Genomic DNA, 18,935 nt, shown 5'->3' with positions numbered 1-18,935 from the left:
AAGTGGGGGGCGCTATGGGGGACTTTTGGGATAGCATTGGAAATGTAATTGAGGAAAATATGTAATAAAAATATTAAAAATCAAAAAAAAAAAAGAATTTGCAAATGGGACCTCATAAAATTGCAAAGCTTCTGTAAGGCAAAGGACACTGTCAATAAGACAGAAAGGCAGCCAGCAGATTGGGAAAAGATCTTTACCAATCCTACATCCAATAGAGGGCTAATATCAAATATATACAAAGAACTAGAAGGTAGACTCTAGAGAAACAAATAACCCTATTAAAATGCGGTACAGAGCTAAAACAAAGAATTTTTAAACTGAGGAATATCAAATGTCTGAGATGCACCTAAAGAAATATTCAACATCCTTAGTCATCAGGAAAATGCAAATCAAAACAACCCTGAGATCCCACCTCATACCAACCAGAATGGCTAAGAGCAAAAACTCAGGTGACAGCAGATTCTGGCAAGGATGTGGAGAAAGAGGATGTGCTGGTGGGATTGCAAACTGATACAACCACTCTGGTAATCAGTTTGGCAGTTCCTCAGAAAATTGGACATAGTACTACCTGAATACACAGCAATACCACTCCTGAGCATATATCCAGAAGATGTTCCAACATGTAATAAGGATGCATGCTCCACTATGTTCTTAGCAGACTTATTTATAATAGCCAGGAGCTAGAAAATAACTTAGGTGGCATTCAATAGAGGAATGGATACAGAAAATGTGGTATATTTACATAATGGAGTACTACTCAGCTATTTAAAATGATGGTCATGAAATTCTTAGGCAAATAGACAGAAGTAGAAAATATCATTCTGAGTGAGGTAACCCAATCGCAAAATAACACACATGGTATGCACTCACTAATAAGTGGATATTAGTCCAAAAGCTCCAAATAAGTGGGATACAATTCACAGACCACATGATGGTCAATAAGAAGGAAGACCAAAGTGTAGATACTCTGGTCCTTCTTAGAAGGAGAACAAAAGGAACTTACAGGAGCAAATATGTAGATAAAGTGTTGAGCAGAGACCAAAGGAAAGGCCACCCAGAAACTGTCCCACCTAGGGATTCATCCCATATCCAGTTAACAAACCCAGACACTATTTGGATGCCAAGAAGTGCTTGCTGAAAATAACCTGATATGGCTGTCTCCTGAGAGGCTCTGCTAGAGCCTGACAAATACAGAGGCAGATGTTCGAAGACAACCATTGGGCTGAGCATGGGGTCCCTAATAAAGGAGTTAGAGTAATGACTGAAGGAATTGAAAGGGTTTTCAACCCCATAGGAAGAATAACAATATCAACCAACCAGAACCCCCCACCCAGAACTCCCAGGGACTAAGACATCAACCAGGTTGTACACATGACTCCAACTTCATATGTAGCAGAGGATGGCCTTGTCATGCATCAATGGGAGGAAAGGTCCTTGGTTCTATGAAGGCTCCATGGATGCCCAAGTATAAAGGGAGGTGGAAGTGGGTGGATGGGTGGAGGAACACTCTCATAGAAGCGGGGGAGGGAGGATGTGATAGGGTGTTTCCATGAGGGAGGGAAACCAGGAAAGGGGATAACATTTGAAATGTAAATAAAGAAAATATCTAATTAAAAAAAAGAAGTTTATAAGAATAAAAACTCCATGAGAGTACTGTGAAGATGGAATGAATAGGTTATGGACCGTGCTTGCATCACAGTGAATAGTTATGAATACCATCATTAACATAGAAGTGCCTTAACCACAGATAGAGTGTTCAGAGAATTATCATTCCTCCACCTGTTCTTTCCATAACAATGTTACCCCACTAGATAATGTTATTTTTATGACGGCAAATGCACAGTGGTTTCATGTCATACTGAGGTTCTAGAAGCTTAAAGTGCATGAAACAAATGTAGCGGAATACTATCTTCCATTAAGTAACAGTGGATTGACTGAGATCCATTAGTCTCTTAATCAGTGCCTCATGGTGTCCCTCAGAGATACAGGATGAGAAATAAGTGATGATATCAGAAAATGGAGTGCTCTCTGTAACCCTCACCTCTCTTATTCCTTTATGCCCTCTCTCTCTCTCTCTCTCTCTCTCTCTCTCTCTCTCTCTCTCACACACACACACACACACACACACACACACTTACTTTGATTTTCATTTGGTCTTCTTTGAAAGTTGTCCCTAAAGTGCTTAAGAAATTCTTTGTTTGCTTGTTTGTTTGTTTGTTTGTTTTGAGACATGGTTTCTCTGCAATAACCCTGGCCATCCTTGAACAATCTTCTTAGACCAGACTATCCTCCAACTCAGAGATCTTCCGGCTTCTGCCTCCTGAGTGCTGGGATAAGGGCATGAGCCACTGGCCAGCTATGCTCCTTTCTTTCATGAGCAAGGGAACTGTGAAGATGCTCAGCATAGCAGGCCAAGTGAGGAAGGAAGGCTGGAATACAGACAGTAATGTGAGGTGGACACTTGTTTGCCCCTAATCTTATATGCCCCTCTGGGGGAGAAGGATAACAACTAGAAAGGCGTTTTGTAAACAACATTCTTTTCCCTTCTTACCCTCCTACAACCTTTCTACATAGAGGGTAAACCCTATTGGTAAGTCACCAGTCACATGTCCAGAAAGTTACTTGTATGTCTGGAAAGTAACACTTCCTTCCACTTTGCAAAGCTACTGTGCTTCTACTCAGAGGGGCTGACTTCCCCTCAGCTTGCTTTTGGCTAAAAGTTCGATTGTTTTTAAAGACAGATTGATGTATTATTTTCAGGTGTATGTGGCCACAGGAATCTGTGCACATGACATGTGTGCAGGAGCCCTTAGAGGCAGAAAAAGCTTGTCAGATCTCCTCAAGTTGGAATTACAGGCCATCTTGATGTGCTCATATTGGGTGCTGGGAACCAGAGCCAGGCACCCTGCAGGCACAGTAAGTGCTTCCAACTTCTGAGGCTCCCCTCCCTCCCCTCCCTCCACTCCCTCCACTCCCTCCCCTCCCCCATCCCAGGTTCCTAAAATATAGATTCTTATTTATATCTGGTGATATACTGTGAAGTCTGAGAAGTCTCTTTCCTTCTTCATTGTATACATGAAGTGATAGAACTGCTGAGTACCCTCAGGCTTAGGTATGGATTTGTGGTGCTTATGTACTGACTTTCATACTCCTGGTGTTTTAAAATTTCTCTAAGATGTATTTTCAATGTTTTTCCATAGACCCATGCATATAATTACATGAAAATAAGGTAGTTTATATGAGAACATTTTAATGAATTTGTGACACAGTAGAGTTCTAAGGTAATTTGACTAACCAACTATATATTTACAAAATTAATCTTTGGATTTGGATTTATATAAAATATCTTAATTCTCCTTTTTGTTTTGCTAGGCAACCCCTTTTTAGTAAAGAAACTAATTTAAGGTCAGTTTTTTTTCTCTAAAGGTGAAGAATAAGCAGGAAAAGTAATATTTGACTTCATATTTAAAGTATTTTTTTAAACTGAGAAAATTCACCCAAAATGAATGTTTGTCAATTTAGTTAATTTTTTTGAATTTTAAAACCCATTCTCCATAACATTTTAAAAGTGTATTTATGTTACTATCACACACACACACAGAGAGACACACACACACACACACACTCACATATATACATATACATATACATATACATATACATATACATATACATATACATATACATATACATATACATATACATATACATATACATATACATATACATATACATATACATATACATATACATATACATATACATATATACTGGAATGTCTAAGCTATAAATAGAAGCTTCCAATAAAGTACACATTTCAACAATAAACTAAAGAATATTCTTTGCTTAATAATACAAAATAGTGAGATGAATCTAAAGTAGACAGACATTTAATGTGTTTTGAATTTCTTTTTGATAGCAGATAGCATATTTCTAACACAGGAACCCACACTTGTGTGACTGTGAGTCAGATGAGAAATCAGAGTCGGGACAAAATAAAATAACATTTTCAACTAATGTATTATTTTCTTTGCTTTACAAAAGCATTAGAAACATATAGCTTTTAGTTTTTCCAAAAAAATGAGAAACAATTGACACAAATGACTGCATTTACTTATTGAAGTTGTTTTTCAAAATAATAAATGATATGAAAATGATTTAAATTTGGTTCCCTCATTGTTTCCTCAGCTCAAATATCACAGACCAAATGAATCCTCTGGATTTTTATTTTCAAGTGAAGGACTAATTTCTATTGTTTTTCACTTTCAAGGTATACATGTGAACACGAATGCACACATGCCCCCCCCACTGATGTTCTTTCTCTTTTATAAAAAACATACTAATTTTTGAGAATTTCATACCAAGCATTCTGATCATATTCCTCCGCATCCCCCAACTCCTCCAAGCCCCTCCTCCATGGTCCACTTTCTCTTATTCATGAAATGATCATACATTCTACAGTCATGTGCAGGACTGGCTTGAGAATAATGTGCTCCTCTGGAGGATGGAAACATTGGGCTATGCAGACAATACGTACACTATAGACGACCCATGCGTGATTAACATGCACTGCAGTTGCCAGCAGGGAGATGTAAAATTTTCAGTCATGCACATTTCTGTAATCTCCTGACCCCAACACCCTGGAGAATTGCCTGCACCCCAGAAATATTTGCCCTGCAGACAGAAGCTGGTGGTTTGTCACCCATGCTGAGGACATCCATCTTCCCTAAGTCAATCAACTTGCTGCCATTTGGGCAAGGCTTGTCATTTAAAGAGGAGACTCTTGTGCTCACCGCAGGTGTGGGACTAATCCCTTCCTGCAGAGTTTGCAAGAATAGACTGATTCAGGCAGTTTTAATCTATTTAATCTAATCAAATCAAGGCCCAGGCACCTCCCTTTGTCACATCTGATGCCTGTCCCCATATTAAAAAAAAAAAAGAAAAAGAAAAAGGATTGCACAGGCTGGAGTCAGTCCTCCGGGTCCCTTGGTACATCATTAAGTTGTAAAAATGACTTCATCACTCACGACAGAGAAATTAGACTGCCCCAATGGTGGCATAAGGCAACAGGAGAATTATCCTACCAGCTGCCTACCTGACATTTTGCAAACCCTTCCTGCTACCCCCACCCAGAACTGCAGTGCACTGGCAGAATGGTGATGTAGAAACCAGAGCTGGGAGGGGGTGAGGGGTTTGTAAAATCAGGAGAGAAAAAAGCTTCTGTCAGCAAAGCTCGAGCGGGTCCTTGGAGACTCCTCCCCCTCCAGCCTATCTTTTCATCATTCATCCTGCGGTAAAGGGTATTTTCTTTTGTTAGAAAAAATAATAAAAGGTTCCATTACCCCAGATACCTAACCTATCGGGCTCACAATGGCAAAGCAGCTAGATGTTTGATAGGCTAATGGGATAGAAAAGGCAACCTCTGGCCCCCAAAGACTGGATACCTAGAAACCACTTCCACCACCAAGGACGGTGGTCCCTCCCCTGCAGCAAGCTTTATGCTTGGAATATGAAGCATTTTCTCATGCAGAAGAGATTGAAAATATTTCTCACTGAGGGCTAAGAAACTGCATCTGGAGGTGGACCTTGCCATGAAAAGGTAAGTAGACATGGAGGAAGAGAGAAACAGATAGATGATAGACATGTGGTACATTGATATTGATAGATTGATCATAAGTAATAGGTAGATGGGTGAAAGACAGAAATGGCTGATAGAAAAGAACGAAGATAGATCCCAGTAGATGCATATGTAGATAGATACATAGGTTACAGTGAGTGTGTATGCTTGGTGTCAGAACCCTGCAGCTCATTTTCAGAGATCATTATGATATATTGATTGAATATATTAACACACCTTTGTTATTGATCTCATAGAAGCAGAAAGAACTAACAAATTGTTCAGTTCTAGATATGAGACAACATGAAGTTGTTAATGCTAAAAATGTCACTCTGCTCTTTCTAAAAATCAAACTAACCAAACAATTTTTTTTTTTTATGATCAGTGAAGCCAAAAACTTTACCTAAAGTCTTTTACCTTTACAAAGAAAAATGCACATTAGTACAGAGTTTTAGAGCATGGATTTGGGTATTTCAGTTTTAGGTATATATTACTGTATATTTTAGGAATTGAGGTAAATTAGAATCCCAAGGATGGATTCTTTATGTTTTGCATACAAAAGGTCTAAATTTCTTGCAGTCATTCTGCAGTCTTCCAGGAGCCCAGACAGACAAGGGCATGAGTGGGGGAGGAAAAGAACTAAATGCCTCTTTTCTCCTGGAAAACTTTAACCATCTTCTGCATCATTGTCAGGCATGAAGTCTATCTCTCCAAAGAAAAGAACAGAATCACACTGCTACAAATGAGTTTAGAATTCAAGACACCCAAATACACACACACACACACACACACACACACACACACACACAGAGAGAGACAGACAGACAGACAGACAGAGACAGACAGACAGACAGAGACAGAGAGATAGACAGAGACAGAGACAGACAGAGACAGTCAGAGACTAGAGACCCATAGAGAGAAACAGACACATATAAACAGATATACACATAGACACAGAAACACAGAAACACACACATGTATGTTTCTTCTCACAGAGAAAAAAGACAAATCTAATGATCCCTTGGGCTTGCGATGCCTAATTTATGGATTTATCCCCTGGATTTGAGGCCTGACAGACAGACTGGAGTCCTTCATTCAGGTAGCAGATGGATCAGCCCGCTGGTGTAAGTGAACTTCACAGTGGAGCACACAGAGGTATGCAGAATATTACACTCCCTGTAGAATTAGCTCATAGTCCTCTACTACAGAAGCCTGAGCTCCAGATGAGGTCCCTTTGCAACCTAGAGAATGTCACCACCTCTCTGAGCTTGTATTTCAGGTAGTATCTATTTGTGAGATGGAAGAGTTGGGCCAGATGACATCAGTCCACCTCCAACAGGGCTCCTGTCGAAGGAGACTATGCTGGAAATAAGTGTGGCTCACAATCTCTTATCCAAATAAACATTTTAAAAATTAAAATCTTCTTTTTTTTTCTCTAGCAAAATTCAGTTATAAAGACAAGAAGTGCCTGAAAAAAAATAATGTACTGTGGATTGCTCATTATTAGCTAGAGGACAGGAAAAGGGAGAAATGACTGCAGCTTTCAACGCAGAAGTCCAACCTTGAACTTGAAATTCTCCAGATGTGTTTACCAGGTTAGAGCTCAAAGCTAACACACACCAGAACCCCAGCACTCTCTTTATGACAAAGACTTCCATTTTAAAAATAGTGATTTTAAAGCTTTCATGTGAGCTTTGTATAATTTTAGTGAACAACAATTTAATTCTAATTAATCAGTTTGGAAAAATTAGTTCTTAAAGCAGAAATACAACACAACACAACACAACACACAAACATGGCTGTTACTATCACAGTGGAAATAATTCATTTACCTTGCTAAAAGTGAATTTTGAGAAGACTATGATATGATCATAAAGTATTTCTTTAACTTTTTTTTAATTTAGGGTTTTATCAATAACAAATGACATAAGCCAACAATTACATAGTTCCAGACACTTCTTTATATGCATATGCAGCCTCTGTGTAGCTATCAGGACAGCAAAATGAAGTAGGCACTTGCTTTAAACAAGAAGGCCCGGGGGGGGGGAGGGGTAAGGTTTTTTTGCTCCTAGGTTATTAAATAACATATTCGGAATTTTAAATTCATAAGGTTTTTCTTTGGAGGTTAGACTTCTTGTTTTATTTCTTTAGCCAAATATAGATCATGACCAGGTAATATTCAAGATGGTAGCAATGTCACCATGGAAATCCACACAAACAAAGAAGCACAGATAAGAATGTTACAGCTCACACCTCTTAGAAAATAAAGGCACTAGAGCAAGGTAGTTCCTGTGATCATGCTGGTTGGTATAACGCATTGAGAAATCAGGAGACTAGGAGCAGCTGAGGGAACTTGCAACAAAGGTTTAAATTATATTGGCACGCAGTTACATTGTGATACATTGAAAATAAATCCACTACATTTCCTTGGCCTTCTTTATTTATGTCTTGCAAAAAAAAAATCAATTATGTCCCTGGAATTAAAGTCTTGCCATATCCTCTTATAGTAACCCAAATGCAGGGTAAACACACTGTTGGGTAACTCTCTATGTGTAAAGAGTCTAAACTGCTCTGACTCTCACATGTCCTGTATTACTTAAAAAAAAATTAACTTGTTCCAAATTTTTTATCACTGTTTTAAAGATGTCCTAATCGTAAAACATTACAGATTTGAAAAGGAATCGTCCTCTGAAATCCCATCTTACTTCCTCCACAGAGGTGACTAAAGCCTTCCTCCCATAATACTTAATGACTCCTGATGGAAAAACAAAGGAAGAGGGATAAGAAGCATTCTGGTGAATTGAATGTCTTTCCCCCTGACTCCCTCAGCAACTCCTCTTAAGGAACAGGAAAGAGAAATGTTTGTAATTTGGTTAATAAAATGACCGAGAGAGTCTTGAGTCCTGACCAAGGGTGAAGCTGTCTTAACTTACCAAGAAAGTGGATAAAGTCCAATGTGCTCTTTATTTCCCATTGAGAAATCAGAACAGAGCATAGCTAGGATCCCTTCTCCCCTCAGGAACTGTCCCTACACCTCCTTCCTCCCCCAACACAATGGCAAACACAACTGGTTCCTAAGAGCCTCTTCCAAGCAAGACCGAAGAGAAGTCACCGGATTCTGCCCCAGGGAAATCTCAGCCTACAAGGAGGAGTGCTGTGAATGAACAGACAGGCAAGTCTCTAGGGCAGAGACCTGCCCTGCGTGTTCTACTATTTCTAGAAAAAGAAGATAACAGGACATATTCATTGTTCATCAATCAATTCTACAGGAGTCTTAGGGATCCCTATGTAGGAAGCTTTCAGGGACAAAATCCTAAGTGCATTTTCTAGCACCAGCTGAACATTCAAAACATGTTAAAAACAAACACATCTGGGTGACTGAATTATTTATAATTTTGGTCATTTTTCCTTAGCATAGTCCCATCCTCTCCACCCCCACTGAGCAAGAAAGGCTTTTTAGAAGCAGAAAAGAAAATGTCCACATACTTTAACCTATTTTCACAGGAAGCTCCTATGTGCTTAGAAGGTTTTTTATATTATAAAACTGACGCAAAGAGATCTAAACTCAGAGATGTGTGTCTCTCTAAATCTATATTTTCATGTCACTTTAATACATTTATCAACTTTCTCAGTCTGGTAGAAGTTAAAATATCATGTTTGGAGGTATTGAATCTCTTTCTTTTGAAATTATGTTTAAAGGTAAAGAGGATTGGGTGCAAATTAGAATTCTAAAGCTTTGAAGATTTTTCTCTGAAGAAAGCAACCCAGCTATCTAGTCATCCTGTTCCACGGGACACCAAAAATCGCAATAAGCTTTAAAAAAAAATCAGAAAAACCTGGTTTTCTGACTCCCCGCTGTCACAAAGAGGTAAGACTGGTGTCCTTGGAGTTCCATTCCTGGCAGGAGTCCTGTTAGCAGTTTAACTCTTGGCAAGCAGCTTGCTCTGCCATCTCAACCCTTAAAGGCAAGACATCCAGTTGAGATTTTCAATATCATTTGGAATTATTTGTTCGTGAATCCTCTGTTGATTTTTCTCTCCTTTAAAAATACTTTATATACATATACTTAAAGTATCTTTTTGGCAAAATGTACCTTTTTTAAGCAATAATTTTCGGGGAGGGGGGGAACAAGCAAAGAAACCATTTATTAGAGATTCGAAAACCAAGAATGTTGCTCTGTGTTCTTAATCACTAAGTGTCAACGAAGTTAGTATTTTCTTTTAAAAACGCCTCCGAATATTAGATTTTTTCTTATCACTTCCATAAAACTGAAGAAAGCCACCTGCTGGGTCCCAATGCTGGGTGCTCTTACCCCTTGGGTTATATAATATGCAAAAGATATCCTGAGCTATCTATTGTGCTTCCCTACACATTTTGATCAGCTTTCCTGAAATCTACAATCTTAGATGTAAACGCCTAAGATAAAATTCCAAGAATTCTGGAGGTCTGAAGACCTGTCAGCCCCGCCCTGCAGGACCTGAGGATAAGCCAGGGCATGGGCCCAGGATTATGTAGGTGAGCACTGAGAAGAAAGCTTGATAACCGGTCTAGGAGCTGACCTGATGGAGCCGATCTCCCTCTAGTCTCAAAAAACGTTTGCTGGCATAACGGGGGAAGGGAGGGGCTACACGTCAGAGATCTGTAAAAAGGCCCCAAGTCTTTATTTGGGATCTGTAAGCCGTGGGGTCGGGAGGAACAAGTGTTCAGCCTCGGTTCAGACTTCAAGAGGTAGGGTTAGCCCTGTTGACTTAATTTTTCATTAAAATGTATTCAATGAAGCAAACAGAAATGTCTCTTGTCCTCTGGTAGTCATGCCTTTTTCCTTAGTATCGCCACCCACACGTCTTCATGCTTCGGGTTGTCTCTGTATGTGAACCATGGGGGAGGGATGTCCCCAGAAAGCTGCTGCTAGGATTTGGGCTCCAGCCACTGCGACACGACTGGAGGTCGGAGGCTGAGGGACGCAGCTGAGCCATTCAGTTCATCCCCGCCCCCCTATGCACAGAGCTCATTAACAGGTGGAATCCTACCCCGAGAACCCTAGATCCCGCCTGCGTCCATAGAAACAAATCCTTCAGACCCACAATACCATCTGGGCTAGCTCGTGGGGTGGGGGGGGGCGGGTGTTGGTGGGGAGAGGGTAGCCATTGACGCTTCCTCTCTGCACCACCCGGCTTCTATCCGGCTACTCCCTTTCTTTCTGACTTGCGCGTCTTTCAGCACTGCTCCAGCTTCGCAGCACCCAACAGACACCAGCACTCTCCTTCCCCCTCCCCGCCCTATTCGAAGGCACCGGGATCGCTTCTCTAAGAAGCCTGATTAGAATGGCCTAGCGTGACTGACTCCTTTGCACAAATCTTGGAACTCCCGAGCCCTTTCTGCTACTGAAGGCGCCGCGGTCAGGTCTGAGGCCTGGAAGGTGTACCCAGCAACAAGGAAACGCCCTCAGGGGGTTTCCAAATTCCCCAGGGCGGTCTAGAACTGTCACAAACAGGAGCCAGTATTACCGGTTAGCAGCCAGCCGCGATGCGATATATCCTCCCGGAATCTGGGTGATGATATAGCCCCAGAAGAATGATCCGTGAATCATCCCCACGGTCTCGGGGTCCCAGTTAAATTTGGCTTTCTATAAGAATAGAGGGAAAACACAACGAAACAACCTGTCAGGGGTTGGGTATGACACAGTCAGTGCACACAATTCACTTTAAGTGGTCTGGGCGCCAGGGACTTTTATACACGCAGAGCATTTTCTGCAATACTGAGGCCAGGGCCTTATTTTCGTTTCATAACAATTGCTTCTGATAAGAGGAACTCTTTAAAAGAATGTTGTAGTTCACAATGAAGTAAGGGTTCCCAGACTGTCTTGGGGATGTGTAGTCAGTGAACCTGGAACCTCCTCACTTGGTAGAGGAATTTTAGAAGTCCCGTCTAAGAATTCGAACTTTCAGATGAGAATATTGGTTAAGGTTCTTTTAAGTGTTGAAGGCGTTAGAAATGCTGTCTTCCTTAAATCTGAATGGGTAGAACAAAAAGGTTTAGGGATAGTCTCCCCTGAGTTTGGAGAACTTATAAAATATGGTGGGAGAGGGGTGCACAGTTGAAGGTTCTCTTTCAGAGGTGTATAAAATGTCAAAGCCACACTGGGCCAGAACACAGGATATGCCTCTCAAGAAACGGGAACCAAATACCTGCAAGTTACTGTAAAATTCCAAGCTTTTGCCATGCCCAGGAAACCGGGCATGCGATTTTTCCCTCTTGCAATGAAAATTTCCTGGGTATCTTGGGCTCCAGAAAGCTCAGAAAAGCCAGTTCGGCTCTCCAGCGTGTCCCCAAATTCTGTGACCAAACCAAGCAGCTCTACTACATTCCCCGGAAAGATTTTTGTGCCCTTCAGCTCACCTTCGCCCAGAAGGCATCACTGCGGAACACATCTATAAAGTTACCGCAGAGAACTCCCCTACTCCGTAGCTTCTCTTCCAGCCTGGGTCCTACACCTTCCAAAAGGTCTCTTAGTCAAACCTGATATGGACAAGCTGATTTGATTGCCGGGCTTTCAATTTTTGTTTGTTTGTTTGTTTGTTTGTTTGTTCTGATAACTAAAGGCGGTTTTTTTTTGGGGGGGGGTACAAGTAGGGAGGGAGGATCCAGAGGAATCCAGGATGTGTGTGTGTGTGTGTGTGTGTGTGTGTGTGTGTGTTACTCCCTATTACTACAAGGAAAATCCTTCTGTTTAGGTTAGCAGACTTTGCTAGCTCTCAGCTGTCATTCTTTACACAAGCCCCCAGACACTGTCTTATGCCTTGCAAACGAGGGAGGAAAGGCCTGGACCAGAGCAGGAAAGGGAGAAAATAGCACTCTGGTTATCCGTTCTAGGCTTGGGGAAGGGTTAGACTGCACGCAAGCCTTACTCTTTCAGTGGGGAAATTGAGCTTAGACAGGTGAATGGCTGCGAGTCAGCCCGACGAGGGAGTTCCCTTTAGAGCTCGGTCAGTGCCCACCTCCTTGATAACTTTGCCTCCGCGGTGGATAGTGCTGTTGTTGACCATGTCCACGATGGCCACGCCCAGGTTACAGCGGATGCCGAAGGATATGCAGAAGCCGAGGCCGCTCATGATGGCTATGATGTAGCGGCGTGGCAGGCCGAAGCACGTGCAGTCGCATAGCGGAGCCTTCTTCTCAGGCACCTCCAGGGGCTTACCGTCCTCTGTCAGCTCGATGGTCTCTCGGTTGTCCTGCTTCTTCTCCAGCACTCTGTGTCAGATTAAGGAGAAAGGACGCCTGTGGTTAGACACTTCCCACCCCCTTTCTGTGGTGTAGGGAACAAAGACCGCCTTAAGCCTAGGCATTTGGTTTCCTCAACCCTTAGGCTCTGGGGAGTTGAGCTCTGTCCTCCTTTCTTTTAGAGACTCTTATATTGTGTGAAATTCTATACCCTCCTCCTTAGGCAGCAGCGACTTCACCTTATTACCCTCATGCCTAACTCAGTGAACGCCAGTTTTGGCACTTTAATATGTCTCAATTTACATACAGGTCCGCTGGACCTAACTTTTAGAGTCATTAGGATGAGAAGGACAAGTGTTGGGAAAGGAATTCCTTCTGCGGGATGCCATTCTGATTCCTAGGGGCTGTACTCCAGGTCCTTTCCTGGTGGTCCTTTCCAACACCTCCTTCTATCAAGGACTTAAGAAGGGCCTCTCACAGGATCAGAGGCATTTCTACCCATTTGCAGCTGCTTGGAGACCATGATCTCCTTCCCCTCATTTCCCCAGTGTGCAATTTGCAAGTGTCTTTCCTTACCCTGCCAAATACTTCCCAATCTTCTATATTGGGGTGCCATTTCAACACTCCCTCCCCCATTTCTCTCTCTCTCTCTCTCCCTTTCTCAATCCCTCCTCTCTTTACTCCTGTTAGACACAAAGGCATATGGCTGACACCTCAGCTTCCTTCCTACAACATGAATAATTAATCATTCACAATCTTGCGTCATTACTATCTCAGTTACAGCACACTGAAAAATATCGCGGGCCCATTTCCAGACACAGAAAATGAGATTCCTGGATTTACTAAGGGGCACCCACAGGGCGGTCTGTACCACTAAGAGAAAGATCTGATTTTAAAAATCATAAGATTTGACTCTTCTCAATCAATTCCCTTTAGGCTCTCATCCTTGAGGGAGTAGGGAAGGAAGAGACTTGGAATGCTGAATGGGCTTGAAAAACGGTGGTGCTGTTCTCCTGCTAGCATATCCATGAAATGTCCATTTTTATGAAAGAATGGGGTAGAAGGTAATAGCTATCTTTCAACAAGACTGGTATTTTTTGATATTTAAACTGTGTCTTCACTTATAGTGGACAAATATTTTTTCAATGCATCTTGTACTTACTATTCATCGTGTACATACCATTAAGTGGCACACAATTGCTTACACACACACACACACACACACACACACACACAGCTGAAGCCTATGGAATTTTAACACCAATTCAAAGCAGGTATAGCATGGAATATGGCTGCCAATAAACTTGTATCTCTATTCCAAATTCTCTCAAATTCTACTGCAGATTAGGTCATTAAAGTGTGGCTAGTGCATTGTGTGTGTTTATCACAGACACACAACCCAAGTACTAGGAACACGGCAGTGATTTTCTTTTTCTTTCAAGGAAGGCATTTAACCAATTTGATCATTTTTTACTTGGCTTTATACACCTGAATTTGTAAAGTTGAACTGTGTACCTGAGTTCCCCACCCCACAGTAGCCTCTAAGCAGCGGCAGGACTGCAGGGTGCTTGCTGCGGCATCCTTTGCCGCAGAGGAGCGTGATGGTGTATACTGAAGCCCACCAGAACCAAGCAGCTGGGAAAAAAGAGATGTACATTGGCCATCTTGTTTACAACTCTCATGGATAGCCAAGACTTCAGTTTCCAAATGTGAAAATGAATGTTTCTTTAAAAATCTATCTTCCTACTGTGTTTGCTGTCTCGTTGATTTTGCTTGTATCATTGGCAAAAAGTAGTATTAATAAAAGATGTAATACATCTTTCAGGACCTGAATTCATGCAAAGCACAGTATGCTTGGTGTAGCAATTACAAGAAGGGTAACATTTACATTTTTTCTATTACTTTTAAAGTTATTTTGCGTTTACTATTCTGGTTCTTAAATCACTGTGAAATTTCCCACACAAGATACAGACTCCTAAAACATAGCAAACAAATAAAAAATACATATACCATGTTTTAGATTCAACAGAGAAACATCAATGATCAATTATTGATATATTTTGATCCTGTTTCATTCAATACAGAATTTCCCACGAGAGAGTTCTTCACTATGTTTTTGCAGCTAAGGTCTAGATTTCTTTTCTTTCATTTGTCTTTGAAATTTATTTTTAAAAGGGGTTTTGGCTTTTGTTATTCACTTGTTTGGATCAAAGGAATTTTATTTGGGAAATCTATAAGAAAACAAAGACAGGCTTTATGAGCAGGTGCTGAACGAACATTTTGGAATTGCAAAGGAGGATTAAGAACTGAATTGGAACACATGAGAATCCCCAGGTAATGAAACAAAATCACACACACACACACACACACACACACACACACACCAGACAGGTTCTTTTAGTATCACATTCCTGCATTCATAAGCAGGTTTCCAGTGGAACCTAGCTTCAGCAATGAGCAACAAAAAGACTTTCCCACCATGTTACAATCTTTCTAAGTAATCAAGCTTTTCATAAATGGCTTTGCAGATTCTGTCAAGATGAGTCCCAGGTAAGCATGGGGTTGCAGTCTCTTACCTGTAGATCTGTCCGAGGGATTTTCCAGCAAAATTCTTTATCCCCTCTTTCCCCGGGGCCAAAATCCTTTGTTTTACCGACTCCATTCTTGTAAAGACTGGTGTCCAGCCTTACCAGATTTAAATTGTAGTGGCTATGAAAGACGAATTCTGAGCATAGTCTTAGTTGGTTAAGGTAGAGCTTTTTCTTCTCAGCAGAGGTGAGCTTTCCAGCAAGGCTGTGAGTTGGAGAGGGGAGGGAGAGCGAGAAAGAGAGTACAACAGAATAGCTGCATGCAGCCCACGGGTTTCCTAATAGGAGAATTGGTACACACAGTCACAAAGTCTCATTGGAAGGGGAGGATCCGGTGGCCGAGGGCGCGCGCAGTGCCGTGGTATTTGGGCGGGTGCTGATGAGTCCCTGTTCTGGAAGTCACCTCACCGAAAAACAACGTAAATTCCCGGTTTTGAAGTCTTATCGCAATCAAATCCGCTGTCTTTTAATCAGATTGACCAGAAACGTCATCGAACCCTTGTGTAAGGAAAAAAGCAAAAGAACCCTACTGTCTAAAATGGTGACTTTGCTGATCAGAGCTCATAGCTCTCAGAACCCTTGGGAGCTTCCTAGGCCTCAGGTGAGCGGCTGCTGTTAGCTTCCTGCCTTAACATGGTCTCCTCCCATCGCGCCGGCGTAATTGTGCTCTGCGGCAGAGTGGCAGAGTGGAATTAAGACTGAGAATGTTAGCTGATCTTTGCGAACGTGAGTGAATAACAGACACACAGCTGTGGTTTAGGCATCGCCAGGGGAGACCTTCCATAAAACCTGACCGCTCCCGTCAGTGCGCGCGTCGCAGTTTAGCATTTCAGGACCACGGACAGAGGAAGCTAAGGCACCTTGGATGCTGCTTTTGGCTAACCGGCTCGCCAACTTCCTAGGGGAGCTGGGCGGATCGCCCTGACCAAGGGCCTTTCTAGGGCTCTTCAGGAACGGATGCTATGGAAACCAAGTAGGGAGATGTCATCGTCTGCAGAGTTCTCAGGAGGAAAGCTGCATTTGGCTCTGCAAGGGAGGAGGGCTTTATTAAACATTGACAAGTTACTCTGCTTGGCCACCCGTTGCCCAGCATGTACATACTAGCTCTGACAGCATGGTGAAGAAGCAACGCTGTAGAAGCTTCTACTTTAGGTGTGTGGTATCCAGGTGAACACCTGGTTCCCCTCTGATATAAAGCTTATGTTTATGGGATGCATAATAATATTGCTTGTGTATTTGATTCAACCCCTAAGACGAACAAGAAAGGATGCAGAGAGAGAAATGGAAGGAGACAAAAAAAGAGGTGGGACAGAGAAGGAGGAAAGACAGAGAGATAATGACAGCTTTAACATTAGTGCACTTTCCGAATAAAGGACAGGCAGTCTGAAATGAATTCTTTGGAATTCTAAGTTTCTTTAATTAACTAATGCACAACACAATACTGAATTATTTCTAATTACAGGCAAAATGTGTACCTATAACTAAGCTTGTGAGCAAAGAGTAACTGATAATGTTTTAAAAATTTATTTCAATATATTTACACTCTACTTAAATTTTATTTTTCCCTTCTTGTGACACCTTTTCCGAAGAGGGAGGCTATTGTTTGCCATGGTTGCTTGTTGGGTTTTGAGAGATGGTCGTACAAGGTTTTCCATCTTAGTTGTGTATTATATCAGTGAACTTATATCATTAAGCAAAACAATTGAATTGTGCTGAATTAATGTGAGTTATTTCGCATGGACCACAACCCTCTTAGATGCAGTCCAGGCAAGTGCTTACGAAACAGACTGTCCTTGAGCTACATCCCCAAGGTTAAACCTTGGATGCTAGCTAAATCAACCAGGGGAGTGCGTTTTACATAGGGACTATTGGATTACATCACAGAGGTACATGCAGAGTCAAATAAGAATGTTCTCTGACTATTTCAAATATGTGGAAAAAATTTCCTAAAATAGAGAGATGAAAAAATCACAAATAGCTAAAACCGTTTGCAATTGTTAAATCCAAATCCAATGCCTATAAAATTGTATTTCATTAAGAAGTATGGTTGAGCAGGAATACCAGGATCACTTTTCTGTTATTTTGGGACATATGCATTATGTGAATGTTATATATTATATTACATATATATTTTAAAAACCAGGAAGTCATCTTCAAAAATATCCCTGGAATGTCACAAAATTGTATGCATTTCCATAGGAGATAGAGTATAAAAGAAAAAATATAGGGTATAAAGAAAAAAAAAACTCTTTTCAAACTGTTTAATTGCAAAATTTCCAGCTCCTTAGGACTTGTTTTACAAGAGCATTTGTTTATTGGTTATTTTATTTATTTACATTTCAAATGTTATCCCCCTTCCTAGTTTTCCCTCCACAAATCCCCTATGCCCTTGCCCCTCCCCCTACCTCTATGAGGGTGCTTCCCCCCAATCCTGCTTCAGAGCCCTAGCATTCCCCTACCCTGGGTCATCAAACCTCCATAGGACCAAGGGGCTCCCCTTCCAGTGATGCCTGATAAGGCAATCCTCTGCTATATATCCAGCTGAAGCCATGGGTCCCCCAATGTGTACTCTTTGGTTGATGGTTTAGTCACTGGAAGCTTTGGGGGGGGGAATAAAAGGGCATTTTTTAAAATGCAGATTTCCTTAGCTATTCAAGTCACTGAAATGAATTCACTTAGGAATATCAATGATTTTGGAAGTTGAGGTAAAACTGGAAGTTACTTTCAATGTCTGAGTCTGAGATGATGATGATGCAAAAATGATTCTCTTAAGCATTTCTTCTTAAGCTCCATCCCAGTTGACTAGAACTTAAAACCACTGAAAACCAAGATGGTTGCATCATTCATATCTATGCCATGTAGTAGTACTCCAGCATGAAGATACTGCTTTTAGGATACATAACTGCATTCATCTGCATTGAGAAATACCATCTAGTTTTCCTCCCTTTCCCAGTAACAGTCTGAGTGTCTGAATGGAAATAAGAGCTAATATTGATTTACTCATTCTAAAAATATTTGTTGAGAGCCGAGAAATGTACTAGGTCTGGAAACAATCCCTTGAAAGGTCTCACAAGTCACAGGGCAGATACACATAAATATCTGTAGAAATAATTATAGATGGAACTAGACATGATAGGAAGCCCTGTCTCTGTGTAAAAGTGTACGGGAAGCATTTTAGGAGGTAACTTAATATTTTAAAAGAAATTTAAGCCTAGAAAGTGATGGCAGCCCAGAGGGTGGGGAGGGGCGGTGGGCTGTACAAAGAGAGCTTGTGACACTTGGAGAACATTCCGGTCAGTGGCATGATAAAGCATAGTCATGAAGAAGAGGAAGTTCTGAACACGGAAAATTATGAGAATTGCTACTCAGCCCCCAGAGACTTGGTGGTGTCATAAGGCTCTGCCCATATGAGTAGCTGGTTTCACCATAGCACACCTATTTAACCAACCCAACAGATTTTCTTCAGCCTTCTTAATGGGGTTCAAAATCTCAAATACAGACCACAAACA

At 41.4% G+C, this 18,935-nt stretch overlaps 1 protein-coding gene across 1 annotated transcript in view; it reads right to left on the bottom strand.

Moving 5' to 3' along the window:
• The window catches only part of Slc17a6 (solute carrier family 17 member 6), a 52,742-nt gene extending 36,473 nt beyond the window's left edge, over positions 1 to 16,269 (bottom strand). The window contains exons 1-3 of the mRNA XM_029479569.1: positions 15,415 to 16,269; positions 12,616 to 12,868; positions 11,125 to 11,243 (exon numbers count right to left, since the gene is read on the bottom strand). Coding sequence (XP_029335429.1) covers positions 11,125 to 11,243; positions 12,616 to 12,868; positions 15,415 to 15,500 — 458 coding nt within the window. The 5' untranslated portion in view covers positions 15,501 to 16,269. The remainder of the gene's footprint in view (positions 1 to 11,124; positions 11,244 to 12,615; positions 12,869 to 15,414) is intronic.
• Positions 16,270 to 18,935: the final 2,666 nt, after the last annotated feature.

The sequence above is a fragment of the Mus caroli genome, chromosome 7 (assembly GCF_900094665.2).
Source record: "Mus caroli chromosome 7, CAROLI_EIJ_v1.1, whole genome shotgun sequence".
NCBI lineage: Eukaryota > Metazoa > Chordata > Mammalia > Rodentia > Muridae > Mus > Mus caroli.
Note: the sequence above shows the minus strand (reverse complement) of the source record. Positions and strands in the feature narration are given on the sequence as shown.